Raw genomic sequence first — 27,990 nt, 5'->3', positions numbered from 1 at the left:
ATAATATCTTATTAATAGGTACGAGACTTTTAGATTTTATCATGCACTTTTTTTATTACTTATATAATATTATTTTATCAGTTGATAAAAAAAATTATTCAAAATTTTAAATTATGTCAATGTTTTTGTAAGTGACATAAATATGAAAGCTTCATTGTATTATGATCTAGTATTGAGTTAATTTTTAACTGGTTTAATACGTTCTGTAAAATAAAAAAATGCCACGTTTAAGCTTAGACACAAATTTACCAGCTTCAAAAATTCCCGAAGAATTTTTGAGCACATGCACTTCTCTTATTTCAAAAAGTTTAGGGAAAAGACAATCAGTGAGTATAATAATATAATAAATTCTTTTTAAATTTTGAACATTTTTTAATACACGTATTTACAATAGCTGTGTTTCAGTTACCTTGTCATACACTTTGATTGAATAGTTTATGTGACTAAAAATCTTAATTAATTCAATAATATTTAAAATGAAAATAAATTATGTTTTGTGATCTTTTTAACTTTGGAAAATAAAACAATACTAAATAAAAATAATAATTCCCTTATTAATTTTTAAAATTGTATTGCTTTGTTATTTTTTAGTTAATTGTATACAAACAAAATTTAAACGAATAAAATATTATAATGATTTTAATTAGTTATGTGTTTTGATTGCATTTATTTATAATGTCAAAGAATAATAATTAATAGAAAACTGTTGCTTATTTATAGTATTGCATATCAACAGTGAACCCGGGTGTAAAAATGACAGTTGGTGGATCCAATGACCCATGTGGATTTATTCAAGTAACAAGCATTGGGAGTTTGTCACCAGAAGAGAATCCCAAACATATTGAAGTTATAACTGACTATATACATCAAACTCTTGGAATTCCGAAAGAGAGGTAAGATTCGACAAAAAAATAAATATAACGCAATACATTTTGTTCATTTACATTCAAAATATGTTATCAAATACAATTATTTATTTTGAAAACATGATAGATATAGATCAAGTATCGGAAACACGATTAGCACACTAATTGATTAAAATATAAAATTAAGAGAATGCAATACTGTTTAAAAATCATTTTTGTTTGTTTTTTTTGCTTAACCGTTAGCTAGTCGGTATGGTTGATAATGATAAATTCAAACGGTTTTTAAAAACAATGAGTGGGCCATAACTCAGCCCTACCTCCCCACGAAATATTCAATACCTGGCGCCTATGCGTCGTCATTGTAATCGACCGATGTACCATAAAAGTATCATACAGTTAAATGTAACATAATATTTATTTTATTAAATTAATATTAATTGTATTTATATTTTATGACTAACTATGCAAACTTACCACAGAAGTTAATTTTTATCGTCTACCAGACATTATGTTACCCTGGTATAAAATGACATTAATTTTTTGGTCAAATTATTTAAAAAAATTTCCATGATTTAAAATATGCATGAACATCTAAAAGCATAAAACAAACATTAAATAGCTGGATGTCGATAAATAAACCACCCTGTGTACATATAATTAATTCGCCTGAATTTAATTATGTTACCTCTTAAGGCGTGCAAGGCGAGCTGCGTTGTGATTAATTATTATTATTTTTTAACGAATAAATCGTATACAGTTCATGAAGTACGAGAAAAATAAAATAATATTCAACAAAATGTCAATATTATAGTAAACTAAAACAAAGATTTTAATGCTCAATTTTTAGTTTAAAACTTTCAAATTATATAACACAAATGAAAATTGTTGGATTTTCATGAATCTGACCATTGTGTTTTAATCAAATATAACGATAACTGTGAGTCATGTTTTTTTTTCTATTATACATGGTATCTACCTATCTTATTTTCAGTACACATCAAAAACTATAATGCAACATTAATGATTATACAAATTCGTGTAAATCGCCTACTAATTACTATATTTTTGTTTTAGGCTTTTTATAAACTTACAAGCAAATATTCAAGCAACTACCGGTTATCTTGGAACCACCTTCCATCAACTATTTACTGTTGAAAAAGGAAAACGTCTTTAAATAAAATAAAAACGTTTATACTTTGAATGATTTTTAAAAACATTATATTGTTATATAAAGAGGTATTTACCAAGCACGCTTACCCCCGTTTATCCTTTTATAATGCAATTATTCAAATTCTGATTTTTGGAATATTTAAGTTTACTAAAAGACGATATTTTCATGGACCTTTATTTCTTATACCATTTATGTAGTGTCTTGATAAACTTAGTTTTTCAAGATAATTCTTATAACCATGGTATTTTATTAAATATTGAATAAATTTAATATTAAGTTTAGTGTTTTAATTTGGAGTGCTCATCGATTTTTATAAATTATAAAATTATAATCTATTATTATTGTTTGATAGTTACTATAATTTCAAATTTGTAAATCATCAATATATTATTTTAAATCTGTTATCACGGACAATTATCCTATTCATTGAACATTAAGTTTGTCAAAATTTTTTTTGTTTTGAATTTTGGTTTATTATTATTTACAGTATTCTTAAAAAATAAATCTGTTTAATAATAAATAGCAAAAAAGTGAATTTCAGAAGAAAAAAATATATAACCAAAATATAGGCATCTTTCAATTTATTGGTGTAATTATAATTTAGGTTTTGGGAATTAGGTCTTTAACTATAAAGAACGTAGTAAGCTCATAGTAGTGCCTAAACGTTATTTATTTCAAAATATCAATGTTATTTTTGTCTTTACTTTTTTCAAATTTCTGTTTAGAAATTCTATACTATATTATTTATGTTCGTACCTTTCATATATTATATATGTATTAATAATTGCGTATGCATTATGTATTACCTATCAAAAGATGAAATATAAATTGATTGATTTTAACGAGTATAATTTATTTTAATTTTTAAAATCTCAGGATAAAAAATGGTTATTTTTTCTTATAAATATTTGTGTTTGATTAAAAACATTTGCTACATGCCTACATTAGCTTGAAATTATTCAATTCAAATTAACTGTTCTTAATGCTGATGAAAGATTTAAAATTGAAATACATTTTAAAGACACTACTCAAATACAAATTATTTAAATAAAAATAAAGTTATTAAGATATTAACATCATAACTAGGATCTATTCAAAAGCATGAACTTTTACATAGCTGTTCAAGCAAACTCGATGAAACCTTTGGATAATGCAGACTTCCTTAACACGTTGACTGCCATACAGCTGCTGGCGGCTCAAGAATATTTATCATGGGTACGCCAAAGACATTTTTCAGTGTCATTATAAATTTGTATTTGTATATATACTATTGAATTTGAAAAAAAAATGTTAAAATTATGTTTATTGCATAAAAAAAATTGCAATTATTCCCACTACGCCACAGCATATTTCAAGATCATTATTGTAGCGCCACGGAAAAGTTAATAATATAAATTCAAATTAATTTACGGCAGCCCGTGGCTGTATGGCCTACTACGAATGATATGGTGCGGCAGCCGGCGGTCTAAAAATTATCAATACCTAATTATTATTATACGGACACCGGCGGCCGCATGGCAGTCAACGTGTTTATATCATTGAATAATAGCGTAAGTTGTAAAATTTCATTTCAGAGCATTGGAATGAAAATTCTGATCGAAACTAGGTTAATACCTATCTGAGAATACTATCAATTTCACTTGATGTTTATTTTTCATTTTTTGTTACATTTGGAGAAACTATGTTGCAAAACCAAAAAGCACTGTAAATACTTTATTGTTCTGTCCAAAATAAGACTTTACGAGCCTTTCATCAACACAAAAAAGTGTTAACATATAACTGATAACTGATAAGTATTAAAACATGTCACTATATCGTGCATTCGTGCCTACAACCAATTTGTACATTATTTTTATATCATATTATTATTTATATTAATGCATTTTCTATAAAATAGATTGTACTTTCTTAAAAAAACAGGTACTATCTATTAAAATATTCGTTGTTATTAATTTTTATTTTTCGATATTGTAACTTACCTAGGTATTCAATTAATTAATTCTGAATTACAAATTGATTTTACTATACTAATATATATTTGAATATTTCTATACCAGGTATAATATCGTAAATTATATTATTTTAATACCTATATTTAGATTATTCAATCATCTTCAATGCACTTCAATAATTTAAAAAAAAATTTAGAACTCAAATTGTATTAGAATTATTATTAGTTTATTAAATTATTGAATTGATTTTGTTAATATCTCTGTTTGGATCTTAAGAATACCCATTGCAGTTTGATGAATTGTATTAAAAATTACTTTAATGAAAAATAATGTGTAATACTATGATATGTACATTGCATAAAATGATAATCGATAAATGCAATATATATATATATCAATTTTAATTAAAACATATATTAAAAATGATGATATTTGGGTAGGTACATCTAATTGATGAGTACTCTGTACGGTTTACAATTTATTAAAATTAATTAAAATACGCCGTGACTAGTAAAATCAAAATCATAAATCGCAAGTTAAAAAATAGGTACAATGAATCAATTAGAAAAATTACCTATATAACATTATAAATACTATAGTAATTAGGTATTATAATAATAATTTGTTTGGTTAGTATATAGTATTGGATTAATATTTTATATTAACATTTATTTTGGACAAACTTGACTATCTACACATCTACACGAATGAATAAATTTAATGCAAGTACGGAATATATAAAGACAAATAATGATTTATTATGGTGACTAAAAATATTGCAGTAATAAAAGCCCGAGAAAGAATAATTATTTTGAAGTATACTTACAACGTATTATTACCGGAACTCTCTATTATTCTAATGTTGTCACTGTTATTCTAATAAACAATTGTATAGTTGGAAACTCATTTGGAAACAATTAGAGAGACGCGCCTTTTAGTCTATACATTGTACATATGAACATATTAATATACTGAAGTTTATTTTACACAATTTACACAATTAATTTGTTTTAACAATTATTAGGACATGTAAATAAACACTTAACAGCCGATTTCAGCACTTTTAACAACATAATGGATCGACTGAAGTTGTTGTTGTATGATCATCGTGAAATATTAAGCCGATTATTGTCATAAATAGATGATTACCCGTTACTGTTAATTTTGCCTAACATCGTTATCAAAATAGTGCCAACACATAAGCTTTCTCAATTAAAGTCCGGTATGATAAACACTGCGGTATTGGTAATACTAGGTACATTATGGTACATGAACCACAATACCACATAGTATGGCTCAATCGATTTAAAAAATGATATTCATATGGTAACTTTATAAACCATTTCAGTTAAACCGTTTGAACTCAACTACTTAACGGTGAAAAAACCACTTCTTGGAGGTATTCCGATGCACAGTGATCTGTAATAAGATATTAATATTGTAAATAAAAAGTCTTTTATAGATATTTCAAAAATGAAAATACTAAGCTTATTATACAGAGAAGTATATGTGAATAATCATATTATATATCATTATGAAATACGCCTATTGCTCGGTAGGTATGATAAATATAACTTTATCCTAAATAAACGTTTTAGCATTAACATATTATTATTTACAACAATGCATAAAATAACATTTGTGAATAAAATAAATAAATAAATAATTATTGGAACAAATCAAATATCATTTTTCAAATAAAATCTTTAATTTCACAGTTATATCAATTTTCATTTTTAAATTTTCATTTAATTTCTAAATATCTATTTAAATAATATGATCATTAATTAATTTAATATTTTATTTCAATACAGCCATTGAGTCACATATTAAATTTTAAATAATTTCTTATACTTAGAAGGCATAATTCTAATTAATTATCATCATAGTATTTTTAATCACATATAAATTAAAACATATTTCTTCGAAAGTCCTGTTTTTGTCTACAGTTATCACAATTTTAATTTTATTTCATATAAAAACATCATGAAGCACTAAAATGTCTCCAAAACTTTTATAAATCGATTGAAAACAATGTACACAGGTGGTACTTTAGACTAATAATTTTCGCATAACCTAAGAAGTTTACTTTTTAAAACTCCGAAGAGTTTCGAACACCCTTTAAGCTTAGATACATTTTCTATAAAAATATCTTGAGCATAATCATCTATAATCTTCACAAAATACATATTCTTTTATTATTAGGTACTTAATTTATTCAATTTTAAACAATTTTATTTGCTAGAGTAGTAGAGTTTATGTATTGTTAATTTTAATAAATTTGATATTATTAGTATGCGGTATTTATGTAATTGCATATTTTTTATATTTTATTTAGAGTCTAAATCTCAAACATAATATTACGGTTTTGTATTATTTCTAATTTTATATTAATTATGCATAAAGATCATTAGTTAAAGTGCCAACAGAGTGTTAATTCTTCAATTTTATACTTTTATTTTGATGTATAAATAAAATATATATTCAAACGTTGGAATAATATTATGCGTAAAGTTTCATAAACTTTTAGACACCGAGTTTTATGGAATTTCCACAGAACTCTAAGTCTCTGAAGTCAACCATAAAAACCGAGCTCACTGGATTTTGTACTTTTATTAAATATGAAATAATTAGATATGATGGAAATGGAATTTGCAGAAGTAATGAAAGCATGTGCTATTGTTGTTGACTATATACTTATATACGGGTATCTTCTGGGTATATAATAATATATTGTGCATAATATAAAAGTCATTTAAGTTAAATTCGATAGAAAACCTTAATAACGGCATTAAAGTTTTGCTAATGAGAATTTCAAATTAAACATATTATTAGAATAATATGATATTATCATATATGAATGTTAATTTTCGCGAGACAATCTAAATTTATTATTCATACATTATAATCAATTAATATTTGTAACTTCGTTAGGAAGGATTGAATGGGTGTTGGCTAACACATAGGCCACGTTGCACATGACATAATATTATATGTATTATAATACATCGATTTAATTTTGGTGTACAGCCATTAACCATCGATATTTACGATTCATAATAATATTATATCCAATGCCATCGATCATGTAGAGAAAAAAATAGAGTAATATAGATAACATAGAAAAATAATAATATTCAAACTACCAGCCAAGATTTTAATATTAATATGTATATGGATATAGACTCGTAAATTCATACAATCCGATGGTAGTACTATATAACATATAAGTGGCGTTGCCGTCTTGAAGACGCACCAACAAACAATTCTAAAACTTCTCCACTGTGGTAAATAATATCATAATTTGACAGTCGACAAAAGAAAATAATACGAGTTTGAGCTTTGTTGAACATTGTGGTTTGAAATTAAAAGTATGTGGTAAGTTATGCGATGACGGGATGGACGGTAAACGTTAAACGAAAACAAATTATATTTATAATAGTAATATTTTTATCGACTGACATTAAAATACATTATGATATGCGTCTACTTAACATTATATAACCAAACAGAACGGCTGTGGTTGTGACTATTGATGTACAATTTCAGAAATCTAATATTCAAAAAATTTCTAGAAAATTGAAAATTTCATTTTATTTTTTAATAGAACTTACTTTTTTACGTAAAGCGTGTACAAATCAAAAATATGCGCTGCATTTTGAAGTATACAATGTAACCATTTTCATCATATTAAAAATATACCGTAAAAATTGTATTAATCTAAATATCTTTGTTTTTTAACATAATTAATAATCACAGAGGTATCTAATGATAATATTACTTAATATTTATGCGGTAATACATTACAGCATTCGCAGTATTGCTATTTTATCATTTTATATTTTTATCACAACAAAATCAATGTAAATAAAAACAAGTAAAAACATTTTTTCTTGGAAATGTCGTACTTGCATCTTATAAGCATATTCATGACATAATGGTGTGGCTGTTTGTAGAAAATACGTAGCAAGGGCGTCTGTGTGCTTTTATGTGCCCGTCGGCGCTATTATAGTTGATCGGACGCGATGATTGATCGATGATTAAATTACAGCTTACAGCCAGATTAATCATCGATATGCATAAAAAAAATTCCGTGTAGAAAATATAACATCCATCGGCCTCGTTCTCGCGGAGAATAAAAATACAAGAGTGATACAGATAAAATAGAAAAATATTAATATCCAAACTACCGGCCAGAGCATTTTTTAAGAATATTTTTTGTGTCCAATTGGACACATAGTGAAGTTCAGTGGACAGTGGACACCCAGTGGAATAAGATTTTGCTAACTTTGTGTCCACGATAATAAATAGTAGTAATTAATAACTATCATATTTATATAGGTAATTATTATTTTTTAGATTCTTCTTCTTATATTCTACTTCCGTTGTTTCGATTGTAAAAGAGACTAACTAGAGAGGCCATTTAGTTAAGAGAAGGGAGTTTTCCTACTGGTGAAACTTATTTATAAGCGAGGAAGATTGGGCACGTAGTGGCTATTCTAATACTTTAATAAAATAATATGTAATTATATTTATTTAGGGTGACATATTTTTAAAGGATATTATATAGGCGTAATGCGTCTATATATTATTATCATACTCATGGAATGGACGAATGGTTACGGTCTAGACATAAAAATGTTAGAATGTCTGCTCTGTTCGTGGAAAAGGCGTCTGTGTGCTTTTATGGGCCCATCGGCATTATCTATTTATCGGAACACGGTTATTGGCCAGCGGATAAGACGCGTGCGGATATTTATAAAGAAATTCGTCATGTTGTTACTGTGAAATAATAATATGTTGAATAATTAATAATTCTATGTAAAAAAAAAGAGAATTATTATTAATTCCACGAAAATTAATTTGCCCGTCATTTAATTGCATTTATCAAATAAAAAAACATTATAAAATATCCACCACACATTATATTGTAACAAAAACTCATTATTTCAGGCAACAAAGGAAATAAATAAAGTTTGCATTATTGAATTCTCTGTGTGTATTTAAGCTTTCTGCATTATTATTGTTTTATTTACTTCAAAGCCGGTTGCACATATATACTTATTCTACACGTTTCCGATTTTATAGCATGCCAACCGAGTGCTTCACTTGGTTTATACTGAACGCTAACATAATAATGTTGCTTTGAGTTAAGGATTCATCTTAGTCTTTATTAACTTCATCAAAGTTAATTTCACTAAAAGCTATAAAATTCTATGTCGTTTACAAGATAGAGATACCGGGTATATGGTATTCATATCGCTCACTTACCTCAATGTAAATCAGTAGTATTGTACCAGTTTTTATTTTAAATTGAAAAAAAAGAAATATCATATTCATAAAATGATGATGAACGGAACTCAAGAGGTTTAAAGATGTCGATCTTATTGTTTTTAAACATTTCTACAAGGAACTTCATTAAACGATCACAAAACAATTTTCAACTTTTGGGTATTATGAATTATTAAAACGTTCAATATGTTTTTAATTAAATTATGAGTAAACTTCTATTAAATAACGTCTATTCTCAAACAGACATAATAATAAAGATATGTTTATACTTTTATCATAAATGGAGTACTGTAGCCTACATTCTGTAGGTATAGTTTAATTTTATAAGCATATGTATGTTTTTTATTACCTGTAGTAAGTAGTTATTTTTGGAAGCGATTGTAAAGTAATGAACTTCTTCAGATTTATTCACGTAGAATAATGTAAAATTAAACAAAAATTTCAAATCATCCATCTGAGTACCTATTTAATTACAAAATTTAAATTAGTTTTCAACAAGAAGAAAGGAAAATACAAAAACTTAAAAGGTTTTAGTGAAAAACTATACACTTTACTCTGTTTACACAATTTTAGTGTACAACAATAAATCGATTTTTTAAATATAAATAGGTATAAAAAAAATTAACAGAACAAATTTTACAACAAATAACTATCAATTATTTATTTATTTAATGAGCGAAATACAGACCTGCAATACACCACCGATTTTCTTCATAGCAACTAAAACACAACTTAAATTCAATTACTTTTCGTCTGAAGCTAAATCAGACGATAAGGCATCTGAACATTTTTACAAAAATCGTTTCTTTAAGTGTGTGGATCTATTTTATTTATTTTTTCCTGTTAACTTTAGTATAACTACCTCCCATAAATTACCGCAGGTTTAGCCTATTTTTGAAATAGCAAAATAATTTAATTTCAGATATTTCTGAATGCTTAAAAGAGTGTTCACTCTTGTCGTTATTCACCCCAAAAACTTTAAATTATTTACTACATGGTGTGTTACATGTACCTATAGTGTTTGGTCTCTGGAACAAAATTGGAATATTATATTATAAAGTTCTATACTGACCCAATCTAATCACTATATACTTTGGTATTTTGACTTTTTGATTAATTGATGACTATCATAAATTACAAAACAAAATGAGCTTTACACATTCTGATCATAATACTATAGTTTTATGACTGTACTACAGTAGCTTAATTTTTCAATTATGCTAAAACTCTAAAACTAATTAAAAAACTTATATAAATCAAATTTTTGTCACTTTTAACAAATATAATCAACAAAGCGTTACAAAGGAATTACTAAGTTGAATTAATTTTATGACCTCGTAATGATGTAGATTACACTAATTAGTGAACCGCAGTTTTAATTATATTTGTAAATTATAATTTTGAAAGTTAAGACAATTAATAATTACAATGTTGTTGATTAGTATACTTTCATTAAATCAAGGGTAAAAGAAATTGGTGTATTGTTGACAAAATTTAAACAATAAATAATAACTGTATGTGATATGAAGAGAATATCAACAATATGCAAAAAAAAAAAAAAAATGATAAATTGTTGAGAAAAAATGCATTCATCAGAATTATCTCATAGCAGACCTACATAATTGCATTGGTTTTACAACACTTGTTGAGGGTTTTTAATGTTATTAGTATCACAACTCTGTATTTACTAAAAAAAGTAAATTAATGACATTAAATATACTTTACGAAAAGATCACCTCATGTTATATTTAAAAAAATTTCGATTAGGTATATATTATATTATTAAATATAAAAATGAACTTATGGCTGGTTTTACTTAAACTTTTCAAATTGTTATTCTTAAGTTTTTATATATTTTATTGCTATAAATTATTAATGTACTGAAATGTTAAATGTACATAACACAACATGTTTATTTCAATGTTGGCTTATACCTAACTAATGGACGTTTTACTCCTTACCTAGTAATATAATAAACTTTGAGATTAAATGGAACATCATACGTTATTTTAAAAATATCATAGACAAAGGATGTGGTCTTATAAATAAATTATGTATTCTAACCACCAGAAAGTTGTTACTTGTTAATGTTAACATCACCTTATATATAATAGTAGGTACCTAAGTTAATATACCTAAAACAACTTTTAGTTATAATTAAAATTACATTACACAATGAAATTTCAACTTTCAATTATTAACACTGAAAATGTAAAATTAAAATGTATGGCATAGTATGAGAATAGAAAAATTAAAAATGTATTTATAATGTTCTGAGTTATGAATAGGATCTTTAATAAGAGTAATTAATTCCCAAACAGGAAACGGATTTTCAATGACAAAATGTTGAATTCTTCAATATAAATAGTTTTTTTATTTAAAGATAAAGAATAATTCAACGTCCAAAGTAATTTCAAAAGACAACTCAAACAATTGACCGTTGGCTAGTCTAATGAGAAATTTAACTGAAATTAAATTACGATGCTCATTTCAAAGGTTTAAAAGATAAATTAAAATTTAAGCGTTATAAATGTTCGATAATAATTTTATGAATAAATCGGAAATATATTATAGAATATATATATAGTATTATAAAAGTATAAAAATATTTCTAACTATTTTACTATACAGATAACTCTTTAGTCCCAAAATTCTTAATGTTAAATGTTAAAACGTATATAATTTTAATTTACAATTGTATACGTTAATTTATATTTTATAGAAATTATTAAGCATATTGTAAATAATGGATACTACATCTATAAAATGTTGGCTAATTTTATATTTTTTATTTGTACATTTTTAATATCAAAATAAATTGTAAAATCAAAATGTATATTAAAACTCATAAAAATCACTAAATAACCATATCAGTTAAATTAAACAATATTATTTGTGCTTGAATGTAAATCCACTGTTATACAACACTACACAAAAGCCCTATACTAAGTTATTTCATTCAAATTAACTTAATGGGATTTCATTCAGAGTATTCAACAGACAACAAACAAGTAAAACGCCTTAACAATAAACCTTTGACATATACGAGTCATGTCTCTAGGTACGAATAATATATCTATCACACACAAACGCAAGTTTATAGTATTCATTTTAAAGCTGCTTTAGAAGTACACAATTCTAAAGACATACAAATATGTGTCTATGTAATATTATCTTAAATATACACCACATACATTACAATTATATAGTAATTAATAAACTGCGATTTATCGAAAAGAATAAAAGGCGAATCATTTTTTTGCATCACATACATGATAACATATTATTATAAATTATAATTATAGGTACTATTTATATCTACTAACTCAATATAATATTATTTCCAATACATCGCAAATTTCCAAATTATAATAATATATAATATCTGAAAAGAATAATTATTATGTAATTATGTTTTATATTCAACAGTATACTTTATATAAATTCTAAACCTAGTAGGTTAGGTTAGGTTAAATAGACGATAAATTGATATTTGGCTTTCACACGATATGAATTATATTGAACTATGTAACATATTTTCGTTTAGTTAGATTAATTTAATATTATTACTATAAATCTTCAATTTTAAAACAATAACTATTTGGCTTTTTATGCGATTATAATATTACTTATGTGTAAAAATGCATGATAAATAAATTATAATAATTATTGATTGAAATTTTACTTAACACAATTCTTTCACAGTTTTCTTGTGTTTGTTTTAATAACATTTTTTATTTTTATATAAAAAAAGTAATCACTAATCAGTAGTAAAACTTTGAAATAATATATTAATTTCTTAATGAGTCGACTGAAATAAGTTTAACTGAACATGTCTTGTTACACTAGTATAATGCATCTCAAAAAATATCAATTATAGCTAACCTTATGTTTGGTAAACCAAATGATTAACTGCAGAAAAATCAATTGTATGAAGAATGAACATTTATTTTTATGTTTATATAGGTATGACCTTAAATTTTCATGGTTTTTAAAATTATATAAAACACGATTATTGTTTTTCAATGATGTTATTATGACAAGATATCTAATGTTAGTTTTATTATTTTATTTCGTGTTCCTAGGTAGTCAAAATGTTTGAACAATTTGAAGTGATTTTATCTTCTTTTTTTTAAACAAGATGTCCATTAATTAACATGTATTTGTATTTCATCGACAATTTCTAAAATTTTATTTCTTCATATTACCATTAATAAAACTATCATCATACCATAAAAATGATATAAAGTTAAACTAAAAAATGTTGGTAAGCGATCGTGATATTTATATTAGTTGGACTGGTAATAAATCTACAAATTTTGAAAAGGTATATGAAAAAATAATCAGAATCAACTATTATGCTATAAAAATTCTAAAAAATATTCAAACTTTTAATTTTATCTATAACAAATTGAAAACAAAAATATATTTCCAAGTTATATGTGTTATATGGAAATGATAATTCATACCTATGAATACAAATTAAATCAATTATAATTAAGAAAAAGAAGATTCAAACTTTCGTTTTTTTATAGGTTAGGTTAGATTAGGTTAGGTTAGGAGTTGAATACGAAAAAAAGTTTGAAACGAAACTAGATATAAACAAATTACTTTTAAAATATTCACTAAGCTAGTAATTTTTTCAAACATTCAAACTTTCAAAGGTCGGCAAATGTATTGTTATGCATAAAAATTTTTTTTGAAAGTTACAGCATCATTCATAAACAAATATTATAATCCACAGTGGACGTATATTAAACAAAAATTTTAATTAATTAATATAACTAGGATACCGAATTGTACTAAAAAAAAAATTTACCCTTAAAATGTATAATTTAATGTAATAATAAAATACAAAATTAAAAAAAAAAATCCTTTAAAAATTATATGCAACATATAATACCCTAACATTAATAACCTAACCTAACAAAATATCTATTTTTATTATTCAATTGTATATTATAAATTATGTATTGTTTTTCTGACCGTAGTTGTGCATAATATACCGTCACTTCTGTCTGGTAAATAGGTAAATATAAAACATATTAGATTAAAACAAATATGATAGAACTAAATAAATAATAGGTTCCTATCTATTTCATTTATTTTGTTTCAGTAGGATAATTTATGGTATATTTTACCAAATGCTATCCATTCCTATAAGATATATTAAAAATATACTTGAAATATAAAAATGTCAAAATAAACTAGATCAAAAAAATATATATTCATGTTTTGGTACAGTATTGATTTATATAACAAATTGTGAACTTTGAAAACAATGTCTAGGATATTCAGAAAAAAGCGATTTGCATATAAATCCCCATTTTCATGTTTAGTGATTTATTAGTTTTAAGTTTATAAAACATTTTTCAAAAATTTAAGTAGTAAAATAAGTCATTGGGGTGTATCATTATAAGGGCAGTCGCGCTAAAACAACCTGTAGGTACGAATAAATAAAAAAAAGTTATTTACCCGAATATATTTCCGGCTATACTCCATTTTTGCAATGGAAACATCGATTCTCATTAGACACTTTTTAAAGTATTTTTCAAATGTAATAAAATTATTTTTGAAATCGTGTTACAAATAATTACAAGTAAAATGCGAAAAAGATAGTTTGATTTCAAATCGTAACATTTTTTTATTTACACATCGTAAATTCGTATGTATATGGACCAAGCAACATATGAAAATGGGAAATCAATAAATAATACTCAGTCTGCTACTCACAATGCTTTCAATTTCTGCGTAAGCGAGATAAAAAAAAAAAAAAACGACAACGAGAACGAGAACTAAAATGGTGACTGGGAAAGAAAAGCTCTAATAACAGGAAGCAATAAGTATTTCCGTCGAAAGATCGATCTTATAGCAGTTGTATAAGCTTCCAATCTACCCTTCAAATAAATATCGTTTCGAAGATGCCGCTGTGCAATGAATTGTTTTTGTGTCTTTTTCGTCTCCACTTCTACTCCCTTTCTCCCCCGTCGCCCTCATTAATTTTCTTGTACAAAAACTATGATATTATTGCTAATTGAATTGTCGGACATAAAGTTATATAACTTAAGCTATAACTTACAAATAATAATACAAAACGGCCAGACAATAAATTACCTGCTCTGGTTTAAATTAAACTTCAAGAACTAACTAAATGTTTTTTATCGTTTGTTTGACACCTAATCAATATGTCTGCTTGATTCTAAAATTAACGGAAAAAACCTAAATATTTCACGACCAATGAAAAATTATCGAAAACATTTTCCACGAAAAAAACATTGAAAACAAACATAGCAGCACTTAATTTAATGAACAAACGTTTTACCACAATACCGCCATAAACGGAAATTATTTATTTACTTCTCTGCATTAATCTAAGTATTTTATTTTTCTACTCTAATTCAAATAATTTTGACATAAACTAGTTCACATAATCGATGAATATTGATATAACAAATTAAGTAGGTATAAAACAAAATGTTATAGTCTGTGAATTACACGATTTTATATTAAAACCACGTTATTAAAAGGGTTTAATATAAGCTACTGCATTGTTAAACGTTACAATAATGTAGGTATCGACGATACCGTATCATAATATTATTATATAATTATTTTAAATAAAGTGACGATAAAAATGATCAAACAGATGGTTTTAACATAAAATACATAAGTTTTGATAATTGAGTTGTTTAGAAAGTTACCTTATTTCAAGCAGAAAATAACGAATGAAATAGTTTATTTAAATACAGTGAAACCTCTAAATACCGGACACTCTCGGTCGCTTAAATGTCGTCCGCTATTTGGAGGTGTCCGCTATTGAGACGTGTCCGTTAAAGGAGGTTTCACTGTACTTTTGTACTGATTTCAGTATGTGGTGTATGGGAATTGGTAGTGTAGTTGAAAACATACAACTAATCGTATATGGTTGCATACAATGAATGTTGTATTACATTATGTGACGAAGTTGAGATAAATTTCCTGACAACAATACGGTGATGGGATACCAACAGGTAATAAGTTTAAAGGTAAATAATGTAAGAACATTAGAAGCAAAGTAAGAATATTCTGTTCAAGTAATCAGAAACCAGAGTGTTGATAGTGGTGTGTAGCAATCGTGTTATTTTAAACGAAATAAAAATAATAATTTCAACAAAATAAGATGTGATTAAATTTTAATAGTTATATATATATAAAACCAAACAAATCATTTAATAATAAACGCGAGCTCTGTGATCTATAACTAGAAAATAATCTATACACTTCATACCACACAGGACACAGCTTACATATTATACGCTTGAGCGAGCCTTAGAAAATATATGTTATTTAATATTTCAAAAAATAATGAAGAACTAAAAAAAAATATTAAGCAGAAAAAAAACCATAACAATGCATAACATATGTAAAAATACGTGAGCAATTGTTGTTGTATTTTACATTTGTGTGGTGCATATAGCTAAATATTATAATAAGACTGAGTTTTCTATGTAATGGAATAGATAGGTAACTGAACTAAAGATAATCTAGTAATATTATATTAGCGCTGTCTCCTTAGTATAAATATAATATCCAGTATTCTAGAATATTTTAACTGCACACAAATACACAATATTATATTATATAATATTACTAAAAAAAAAAACTATGTCAATTTTTCAAATTTTCACCTAGGTATACAAAACAGTCAACAGGTAAGTATTAATTCTGATACATACTGATACCGTTGTATATAACTTTAAACAATGTTTACATACATTCCACCAACACACATACCAACCTTAATAGGTACCTTGTAACTAAATAATCTCACCAAGAAACATTTAGATGTTTTCACCCCAAAGGGCAACCCTACACATTCATATATTATTTATTACACTAATAGCGGTATATCGTACATATATACAACTGTTGATGGTCTTTAAAATCAACCACGCTTAAAATGTGGTTCGGGGAAACTACACACCATTTTTTTCTCCTAAAAGTATGAGCCCATCTATCTTTTTGCTTTATATCGGGCCCAGTTTCTTATCAGATGATTATTCCAGTGATATAGGGCAAACTGGACTTAAAGTGACGGCTGTTTCTAGTTATTTCTACGATAATTTATGTAAGCTATCTTTCATAAGCATTTTGTTTATCCAATTAATTATTTTCTTGTATCAGCAATTATAAATGACGTAATGGTTAAGACTAAACTTGTATAACGTAAAAATAATGAATTACATTAATTTCATTAAACTGCAACGTTAATTACAAATCCAATTTTAATATCATACTCTGGTTGACAAATTTAATTTATAATTGAGACTAATATGAGTGTTGTTGAATATATTGTGCTGCTGTTGGCGAAAAGTACGTATGTGTTAATATGTTACCTAATAATATATTTTACGTATTTTGTATATCACTGTGAATATAATTTGGATTTATACCTACTAAACCAACTCACTTTGAAAGAAAAACATTTTGTGGTTCGTTAAACATTTTTTTTTAAATAAGACATGACCTGTAAACAAAATACTATTTTTAATTGTCTCACCAGATTTTACGGTTATACCAGTTTTCCCGTAGATTCTAAGTACCTGCGTCAAAACTTTAATAACATTGTTAATAATTATTACAGTTCGGCGATCGTTGTCGTCAAGCACGCCGTTCCGTTATCAACTATTGCGCTTTATCCGGGTTCTGTGCTTCTTTTAAAGTGAAACGCATTCAAAAATGACCAGCTGAGTTCCACCGATCCTTGTATACCTATTTTGGCTTCCAGGAAATCTGACCATCTGTGTAAATAGATATTTACAACAGATTTTAATTAATTCTGTAAGACCAACAACGCGCTCACGCCTGTCAGTGCGGGTAGCGTGTATCGCCGTCTTATCGATAGGTCACCAGTGAATATATATAAGACATCATCATTACTAATAGTTAATTAACGACTATTTTTCAAAATGAGGCCTACACTCAGCAAACTCCGCAACGATAAGAGTAAATCTAAATACTATCGACTAAACAAAAGGCTGATAATGCATGCTCGTCGCGTACACAGAGTAATTCCAGTGACGTCTTCTCTAATTCAGAATTGGAAATGTTAAGCAACGAAAACAACGCTAACAAGTTCATCACCGTTACCAGCAATTACAAACAGTACGTTTGTACTGATCAGTACGATCGTCTCTCTCCTCTTCAAGCTCTCAAGAAGCAACGAAAAAATAAATAAACCAGTTTATACTTCTATTAACAGGTACTCCGTCATGGATACCATTGAAAACAATGGAAATATCCCAGACAAGTCACAACAGATAACATTAATGACAACAATAATGAAAACGACCAATCTCAATGAATCCATCTCCTCCACCAATCTTTGTCAGGAACATAATAAGCTACTTTTCCACAATGAACTAATCAACTTAATCGGTCTTCTGAATTTTACATGTAAAACTACAGCGAATAACTTTAAAATAGAGACTAAAAATTCTGATTCATATAGTGCGGCTATTAAACATCTAAACACGAACAGTCTTTAAATTCACACATATCAATCACAAGATCAACGATCATTCTGTGTCATCTTTAGAAACTTTCACCCTTCCACGCCAACAATAGAAATCGGAATAGCCGTCCAAGAGTTGGGTTTTTCGGTTCAACAAGCCACCAATGTGTTAAACAAAACAACGAAAAATCCTCTACCGCTATTTTTTATCGACCTCAGACCAGTGGCGTAGCTGCAGCCCCCTCAAAAAAAAAATCAAAAAATTATTTCGATGGTCTATGATTTCACTAAAAACGTCTCAAATTGTATTTTTCAAATATAAATGGAAAATTCATTGCTATTTTTATTATTTTTTTTCTACTTTTTTAACTTATGGAAGAACCTTTAGGTAAACCACCGGTGTGTAAAAACTAATCAGCCCTCTCCGAAAAAAAAATCCTGGCTACGCCACTGTCTCGATATGGAAAGCCACTAAAAATTTAATTCAAATTAAAAACCACAGTTATCCTCTAAAAAAGTAGACGGCTCATTAGCTATATCCGATGAGAAAAAAAGCGAATATTTTTGGTATTCACCTTTCAGACATATTTATACCACACTCTAATATATCTCCAACCCAAACAAGCTAAACGAAATTGAAAATTTTTTAGACACCCCCTTTACCAATGTCACTTCCCGTGAAACATACAACGCCCAGAGAAATAAAACATTTTATACTTAACTAAAGGACAAAAAACCACCTGGTTACGATTTAATCACTGATAAAATGGTAAATTTTCCTAATAAATCCATAATACTCTTCACTTACTTATACAACTCAATACTAAGATTATCATATTTCCCACGTATCTGGAAGCTTTCTACAATAATTCTCATATATAAACTAAACAAACCCAAAAATTAGGCATCTTTATTTCGACCTATCAGTTTACTACCGGTGTTAGCCAAATTGTTTGAAAAAATATTACTCCTCAGAATCCAATCGGTAACCCAAACCCAAATAACAATTCCTGACACTCAATTCGGCTTTAGATCCAAACATTCTATCACCCAACAAATCCATAGGGTTATTAGATAAAATATCTTCCTCATTCGAGGAAAAAAATTACTGCCCTGGCGTCTTCCTCGATGTATCCCAAGCATTTGACCGAATATGGCATCAAAGTCTACTTTTTAAAATAAAAATAAATTCTACCAGCACCCCTTTATTTAATAATTAAATCATATCTCTCTAACCGTTCATTTGTTGTTAGACAAGGTAATTCGTTCTCCTCCTACTTCAAAATTCTGACAAGAGTCCCTCAAGGGAGTGACCTATCCCTACCCTCTACAATATTTTCACTGCCGATGGCTGCATCTGAGTTCCGTCCCGAGAACCTTTTTTTATACCAATTCCGTCCCTGTTAAAAAAAGGTATATACCAATAATTCCGTCCCAGTTAAAAAAAGGTATATACCAATTCCGTCCCAGTTAAAAAAAGGTATATACTAATTCCGTCCTTAATAATTTTCATAATTTAATCGTATATATATATTTTGGCGTTTTTAAGAACATCTTAGCATTATATTTTAAGCATTAAAGAACTTAAATAACCGCTCTTTAATTATTATAAATTTAGTTATCTTACCAATTTTTATATAATATGCTTTGCATTGTTTTCGAATGCACTTCCATCGTTCAATATCGTTATTCAACTCTTTGTGAAAACAAAATTTAAATTAATTTTTAATAATTAACATTTTATCTTTTTCATTGTACATATATTGTAGACTATCCATTTTTAATATATATTAACGAAGCGCTGACACGCACAAATAACGACTGAAAAGTTTATTTGGTTCAATAACTGAAATCATATTATCTTTATTTCTAATAAATTAAATAATATAATAATAATTAAATAATAAATAATTTAATAATATGATATTATTAAATTCGATTATTTTATGCGATAACTGATATCATATTATCTTTATATCTAAATAATGTGATATTGTTAAATTCAATTTTTATAATTGGGACGGAACTCGGATGCAGCCCTGCCGATATACCAAGCGCTGATAACATCCTAATTGCTACATAATATGCTGATAACACAGCAATTTTAAGCGACCATAGTAACAACATTATAGCAGCTTCTAATCTCTAATCACATCTTATAAAAATAGAAAAATGGGCATCCAATGGGAAAATCAAAATTAATGTCAAAAAGTCCTTTCACTTTAAGAAGAGCCTCCCTCCTCATATTTTATCATCATGTAAATATTTTGTAAAAAAAAAAAATAAATCCAATTTGCTTATTTTGCTTATGTTACAAATTGTAAATATTCTATTAAAAAATATATATATATATAAAATATATGAATAATAATTATATAATTTATTTTTATTTTATATGACGTACAAAGTTCAAAAAGACTTCTACCAAACAGAATAACAACCAGTAGCGTATAGTATAAATCTTATATACAGAATGTGTGGTTTAAATTTATATGAAATCCTTGATTATTCTATTTCAAACAAAAATCCGTAGAATAGAGTAATACGATTTTTTGCCCGAAAATTGTTAATTGGTGTATAAAAATAATTGCACTTCGCATGAACTCAATGTTCCATTTTTTTAGTATATAATAATTAATAATATTGCTAAAATGCACTATAATTTAATACATCTAATTAATCAATAAAACTTATTTTTTTAATATTAATTGAAATTTAATGTTTGGTCAACTATTTTCTACTGGGACAACTACATCAGTTATACTATTATTTCAGTAATGTGAATAAATACTATTAACAATGATTTTTAGACATTAGTATTAGTTCTCGGGAGCTTGGATTTCATCGTTGTTGTGTCATTTTTTGGATTGCTTGGCACGAGGAACACAATATGTGGTTTTAAGTGTGTATTATTCCAGCAAAGAATTTGTATAAAGAATTATTTTTAAACGTTTTTGGGTCGTTTTCGATCTATTTTTAGGAACATGAAAAAGAAACCACCCTAGATTAAAGTATAAACCTGGCGAAGTGTGTATATTATCATCACTAAGTTGATCGCTGTAATGGACGTGTTAAATGAATTCGAATTAAGTGATAAATAGTTGCGCACAATACACAAATCACCAATGCTGAGCGGATACTGTCAATCGAACTATATTTTCCAAGGATATTTTATTACCTACCTATTTATTTATATTATTACTGGCCATTTATTTGAAGTACGGTATGTTGAAGTTAAAACAAAAAAAAAACAATAATATAACAACATCGCATATTATATAGTATTCATTATTATTAATGATATACGTATGTTAAGTGAATTACATTATTGATATTGATTTTATAGTGAATATTGCGTATAACAGTGGGAATATGTTTGTAATGTAGTATAAATAGTTTAAGATTAATCTAAATATCTTGAGAATGTCACAGTGTGCTGTGTATAGAAAATACCAAATTAAATATTTGTTGAAATTTTCAATTATCTGTTGCTATTCCTTTCTGCAGAAGTAATTTTAAAATTAAATATTTTATAGAAAATTATAATCCAATCAATGTTGCAAGTAGCATATTTCAAGTTTCTATAATTTGAATACAGCAAAAAGCCAAAAAGCAAAAATCGTTTGAGGAAAATTCGTTATTTTATTTTTGTTTAATTAATTTCCGTTCATCAACATTTTTCAGATGCGTTTCCGATATTTTAGTATGTTGTAGGTTTAACTTTTAAAATTGGATGTTCAAGATTAAGCTATATAATTCGAACACTTTTCATAATATCCAAAATTCCTAAAAGATGACGACAGGTCGACAGACAATAAAAAAAACCTTATACTCATCTTTGTAATGGTATTTAATACAATCATTGCAGTCAATCCAATATACCTACATAATATATATAAATATATTACTTTCATCGTTGTAGTAAAACATATCGTAATTTTGTAAACTGAATTTTCATACTGAATGATTACCTACATAATAATAACAAATCAATTTTTGACTGTCCCATAGTTTTTGTCGATTTGTAGATTTAAGTTGTGGATAATTGTAATTTTTAATCTAGATATACCTACGTTTTGTTTTTAAGTGTTTACTATTTATTTTCATGTAAAATATTTAAAATATAATAAAAACTAAATTAAAATGCTAAAAGTAAACGTTTAATCTAACACTCGTTGATCCATTTTTTTTTTTTTTCTATTGAATATTAATTAAATTATTATTATTTTGCAATATCAAAAAAAGTAAAAAAATAATTAAATATATTTTAACACCATTTTTTTTGTCGTTTTTTATTTTAAACCGCATTTTTTAAGATAATTAAAAAAAAATTAAACTGATAAAATCCGAGTCCTGAATTATTATAAATAGGAACCTATACAAATAGTTAAAAATATAAAATAAACAATAAACAAATAAATATTAACCTATAAGATCTATACTAATATTGTACATTATATTTCGTTTCAATAGTATGATATAATACATACAGCTACACAAATAAATAAAAACGGTGTTGGGCTTTGATTTAAAACTAAATAATTAAATTGGTTGAATAAAGGATCATTAACAACGATTTTTATTACATAAAGTACATATATTTTACGATTTTAAAACACTGGAACACCGGAAAATAAGAAAACCGCAGAGGGATTATATGGCTTACACATTAGTGTATACCTACCATATGTTACCCTAAAAATATGGTAGGTATAATAAATGGTCTAGAAACTATCCACGGCCTTTAAAACATTTTTATAAATCTCTCTGGTAGCGTTTTTATGGTTCTTATACCAACTGAGTTAGTTTAATATTTTAAGCTTTTCGTTTCGGTCACTGTCTGGTCACACTTAGTGCATTATTCTGGAAAAAGCATTTTTTTAAATTACATAATGGATTAAAATTAACTATAATTAAGATTAAGTTCTATACAAAATAACACATGTCATATTATTTATTCCAACGTTTTAGTTCTTAAATGAACACAATATATTATTTTGTGCTACTTTATGTTTTTGTTCGTGAAAAAAAACTTAACATATTTTATTAGGTAATTACCATTAAATCGTTTATCACTTATTATTAATATTTACAAAAAAAAAAAGTTAAATAGACCTGTTTTTTCTTATATTTTAATATTACCCAGGATATTAACGGTTAAGCCACGTAGTTCTCACTTACACAAATTTGCATTTGAATAAGTTTTTTTTATTAGATTCACATTATGTTATTAAATCATTTTTGGTAAATCGTTATTTACAATTAATTAATAATCAATTATATTGTGCACAAAAGGTTTTTCAAAAATGTTAATAGACTTAAAAGCAATAAAACAACTTAAAGCATCCTTCTGAAGTAGAAAAATTATATACATTTATAAGCACCATTACATATTAATTTGTTTAATTTTGTTTTTATATCATCGTAATATACTGTTGTAAAAATCATTCATATCAATCATAACAAACGATATTATGTACACAGATTAATATTTTTTTAAATTTAAATATTTCAATAAAACTATTCATCATGTATTTGAATTTTTAAGTACTTGCATATACATATATATATATATATATATATTTAAACGATATTTTATCAAACCTTAAAACTTTGGGAAAAGTATCGTATTCCTTAAGTATAAACCGTGTGAAGTTAAAAACATTCTCCAATGTGAAGAGGAATCGGTAGAAAAAATAATACTGTTATATAGAAGGAGGTAATTATAATATATGAGATACCTACATAAAAGGTATACAGTAACCTTTTTGAACATTTACATTAATTCAGAATTTCAAACTGCCATGCACAAACAGCACGACAATGGATGCAATGGTTTTGTTTCTCGCAGTTTAGCTATGATGAAAATAGTGTCATACATAATAATACAACGACACAAATATTCGTAATTATTCACTTTGGCTAAAAAGAAGAGTAATGTGTTTAATCTCATCAATATTTTGTTCACAGAGTCTAGAATAGTTTAGCATAAGTATTTAATGTATAAAATTCACCAAATAATTCTAAGTAGATCGTAAATTATGTCTAAATATACGTTTATATCACTTAACTAAATTAAACTATTCAGTCGACACAACAAAATGTTATTTCATTTGCTGATGCTATTCTTATTTTATTTACCTTTTTAACATTCCTGTTTAAATTATTATCATTTAATTCAAATTTCTCAACGCGATAATATAATGTTAGCATTAGTCTTTAGTTTTCACTTTTCCTCTTAAAATATCAATTGATATAAATAATATTTGTATGTATTCCAGAATGTTTATAAAATATACACCCCCGATATTCTAAAACTTACAATTTTACAAAACATTCTTCAATAAGTTATAGTACATAATATTATATTATAATGATATTCATTTATATTTGTCTTATTTGCTTTTTTTAAGGAAATTACTATAGTTAATAGATTTTTAAATAACAACCAATATATTTTATATACTGAGCATTGTAATAAATGTATTGGTTTTTCAATAATAAGTATGATATTTGATTTGTGTGTTTAACCAATGGAATAGTAAAAATCTCCAATAGGTATTAAACTTTGAATGCAGTTTCTGGTAGAAAATTCGATTAAACTTGGTACTTTGGGGTTACTCTAGGATGTTCAATATTTTTGATTAGTTTTAAATTTTGAAAGTTTAAACTTATAACCGGGTATGTTTCGTATTTACGATAAAGTAATGCCATTACAGGCGTTCTGATAATAAATCATAGATGACCAGTTAAAACATACTAAATGATAGCAATAATAGGGAAAATGAGTGTGGTTTATGGTTTACAATGTTTACATAATAGATACCCGAGAATAATTTAGTAAATAATTCTGAGCTAACAAGTTTTCGTGCAGACCGAAACTTACATTTTCCATATCATAATTAATGTATTATAAATAATCAAAAGCCATACAATTTTCACTATATCCATAGCATGATTCCAAAAGCAAATTTTTCTTGCAGACTAAAATACACTCATACTCAACCAATTCTACTACATGCAATACTTATTTGGCCATCCAATATTTCTAATAAAAATTGGAAAAAATTAGAAACAATATAACATAAGTTTTTAAGACGTATTATTGATTTAGTTCTTGCGACAATTCATAAAATATCTCTTCAGAAAGAAATATCCACTAATTAAAACAACAAAAAAAAAAAACAAAATAGGTACCTCATCATTCGAAAACATCATAAACCATATAATACAAAGGATAACCACAGCCCACAGGACTAATAGATTTAGATCCAGACAGATGAAATTTTTAATCATGATTAGCAATAACAATCCAATGCTAACATGTCAAGTACAAATGACTTTGAACTTTTTGTTAGGAATCTGGCTACAAATAAAATACACTAAGTACAAAGTACAAAGCAATGGAAACTGACAAAGATTCATTCCATTCACAACATTTAAGCAGCCCATATTATTTCAAACAAGTCGAATACCCAAATCAATCAGTATTATAGTACTGAAATTCCGTCTGCATCATCAACGCCGATTCATCTATATCACCATCGACGAGCTGACACATGATCAACCGACACGTTGATGAGAATATCGACCCGCGAACCGTTGACGAGTGGCAAGATTATGAAATAACCGTTTTTATGGCAACCGTCCTAAAACCTGCCGACATCGTTAGCGCTGACGACGTTCATTAGCCATGATATCGAATTTATATCACTATTTATTCGAAAACATTGTGTCTAGACGATATTATACATTCTGTTGAAATTTCCAAGACAATATTATTATCATTCAACACGCGATTTGTCTTTAGAAACAAAACATACACGTCATATTAATAGGAAAAAAAAACACGAATAACACATTATATCCACTAATATTATATTTTATGTTATTGAAAATCAAAAAATATCTAAATTATTGGTGAGAAAATATTTTCAAATTTACAAGACGCACCCATAGTTTTTTAGTATCTATCAATCTATTTTATAAGAATATTGTTATAATATAGTTGTGTAGTTAAAAAAAATATGCCTCGGTATTAATTGATTGTAAATTTGTATTACTATGCAAAATAATCAGGGAAATCTATCAATACACAATTAATATACCTATAATTATTGTTGCAAGATTTCTAATATCTTTTAAATATACTACCATTGGTATTTATATAGTTAAAGGTACTAGGATTGAGTGGGACGAAGATTGAAGATTTGTTTAAACTACGGCCACAGCAGTGATAGGACCGATATTATGAGGTGGGTAATTAATCAATCACTCGATAATTACAAAATGGAAGTTTAAAAATAAAATAAGATTTGTTACCTACAGTTATGAGTACAAATCAAAAGAATCTAAAGACAAAAAAAAATAGGAAACTCTTAAAACAAGTTCAAAAAATAATAATAATAACAATATAATAACTAAATTTCCATTTGAGACTAATCTCAGATTACACAACAATACTAGATATTTATAATTTAATAAGTATATAGTATATAGTGCAAAGCTATATAGGATACTTCCCTTCGAGTTAATAAGTTAATATTATCGTTTATCTATCTTACCATCTGCACTTAATAATAATAAAAATAATAATGCACACAAATATTATATTTATTATTTATTTATTTAAAAAGTATAGGTCGGACCCAAGTAAAAATCTGTACAAATATGCATATACAAACAATATACATAATATACATGTATTATACAAATTAAATAAGATACTTTGCATGCACGAATAGGTACCTAATGAACAATTCTAAAAAAAAGTTTGTTAGTGGTTTTGTTTGTAGATATTTAGGAACAGTAAAAAATGGGTGAAATGACATAATAAAAAAAATAATGTATTTTTGTAAGATAAGTTTAAGATAATTAATAATACCCTTCGTTAAACTCGTTATTTATAATAATGATCAACGACTACTGTGTTTGCCCATTAATTCTTAACGAAACAAATGATTGTTTATTTATTTTGGTCTTAACTTGTAATCGTAGTTAAATCTTAATTAATGAGTAAAATGTTAAGCCATTTAGTGGTAGGACCTACATCTAATTGCACTAAAATAACGGTTCTAAATTATCGGTTTAGTCTTAAGGCTAAAAAGTAACTTGGAATTCTCATTTTCCTAATAGATACTTTTCAAACTAGTTGGGAAAAATAAAATATTATTACTGAAAAATTGACAGATAATACCTAACCTAACGTGATAATAG

The 27,990-nt window shown here is 26.3% G+C and overlaps 2 protein-coding genes across 3 annotated transcripts in view; one reads left to right on the top strand and one right to left on the bottom strand.

Annotated features, from left to right (window-relative positions):
* Positions 1-27,990, bottom strand: part of LOC107173840 (uncharacterized) — a 119,218-nt gene that overhangs the window by 68,482 nt on the left and 22,746 nt on the right. Inside the window, exon 2 of one of the 2 annotated variants that reach the window (XM_089222741.1) lies at positions 9,631-9,743. The exons of the other annotated variant lie outside the window; for it this stretch is intronic. The gene's annotated coding sequence lies outside the window, so the exon portion shown is untranslated. The remainder of the gene's footprint in view (positions 1-9,630; positions 9,744-27,990) is intronic. 2 annotated transcript variants of the gene reach the window in all.
* LOC107173839 (macrophage migration inhibitory factor homolog 1-like) lies at positions 153-2,879 on the top strand. Its single transcript, XM_015524543.2, has 3 exons — positions 153-326; positions 721-893; positions 1,941-2,879. The coding sequence occupies exons 1-3, from the start codon at positions 219-221 to the stop codon at positions 2,038-2,040; spliced, it is 381 nt and encodes a 126-aa protein (XP_015380029.1). The 5' UTR covers positions 153-218; the 3' UTR covers positions 2,041-2,879.

Source organism: Diuraphis noxia, unplaced genomic scaffold, assembly GCF_037042655.1.
Source record: "Diuraphis noxia isolate RWA-SAM2 unplaced genomic scaffold, SU_Dnox_SAM2 contig0003, whole genome shotgun sequence".
Taxonomy (NCBI): Eukaryota; Metazoa; Arthropoda; class Insecta; order Hemiptera; family Aphididae; genus Diuraphis; species Diuraphis noxia.
Note: the sequence above shows the minus strand (reverse complement) of the source record. Positions and strands in the feature narration are given on the sequence as shown.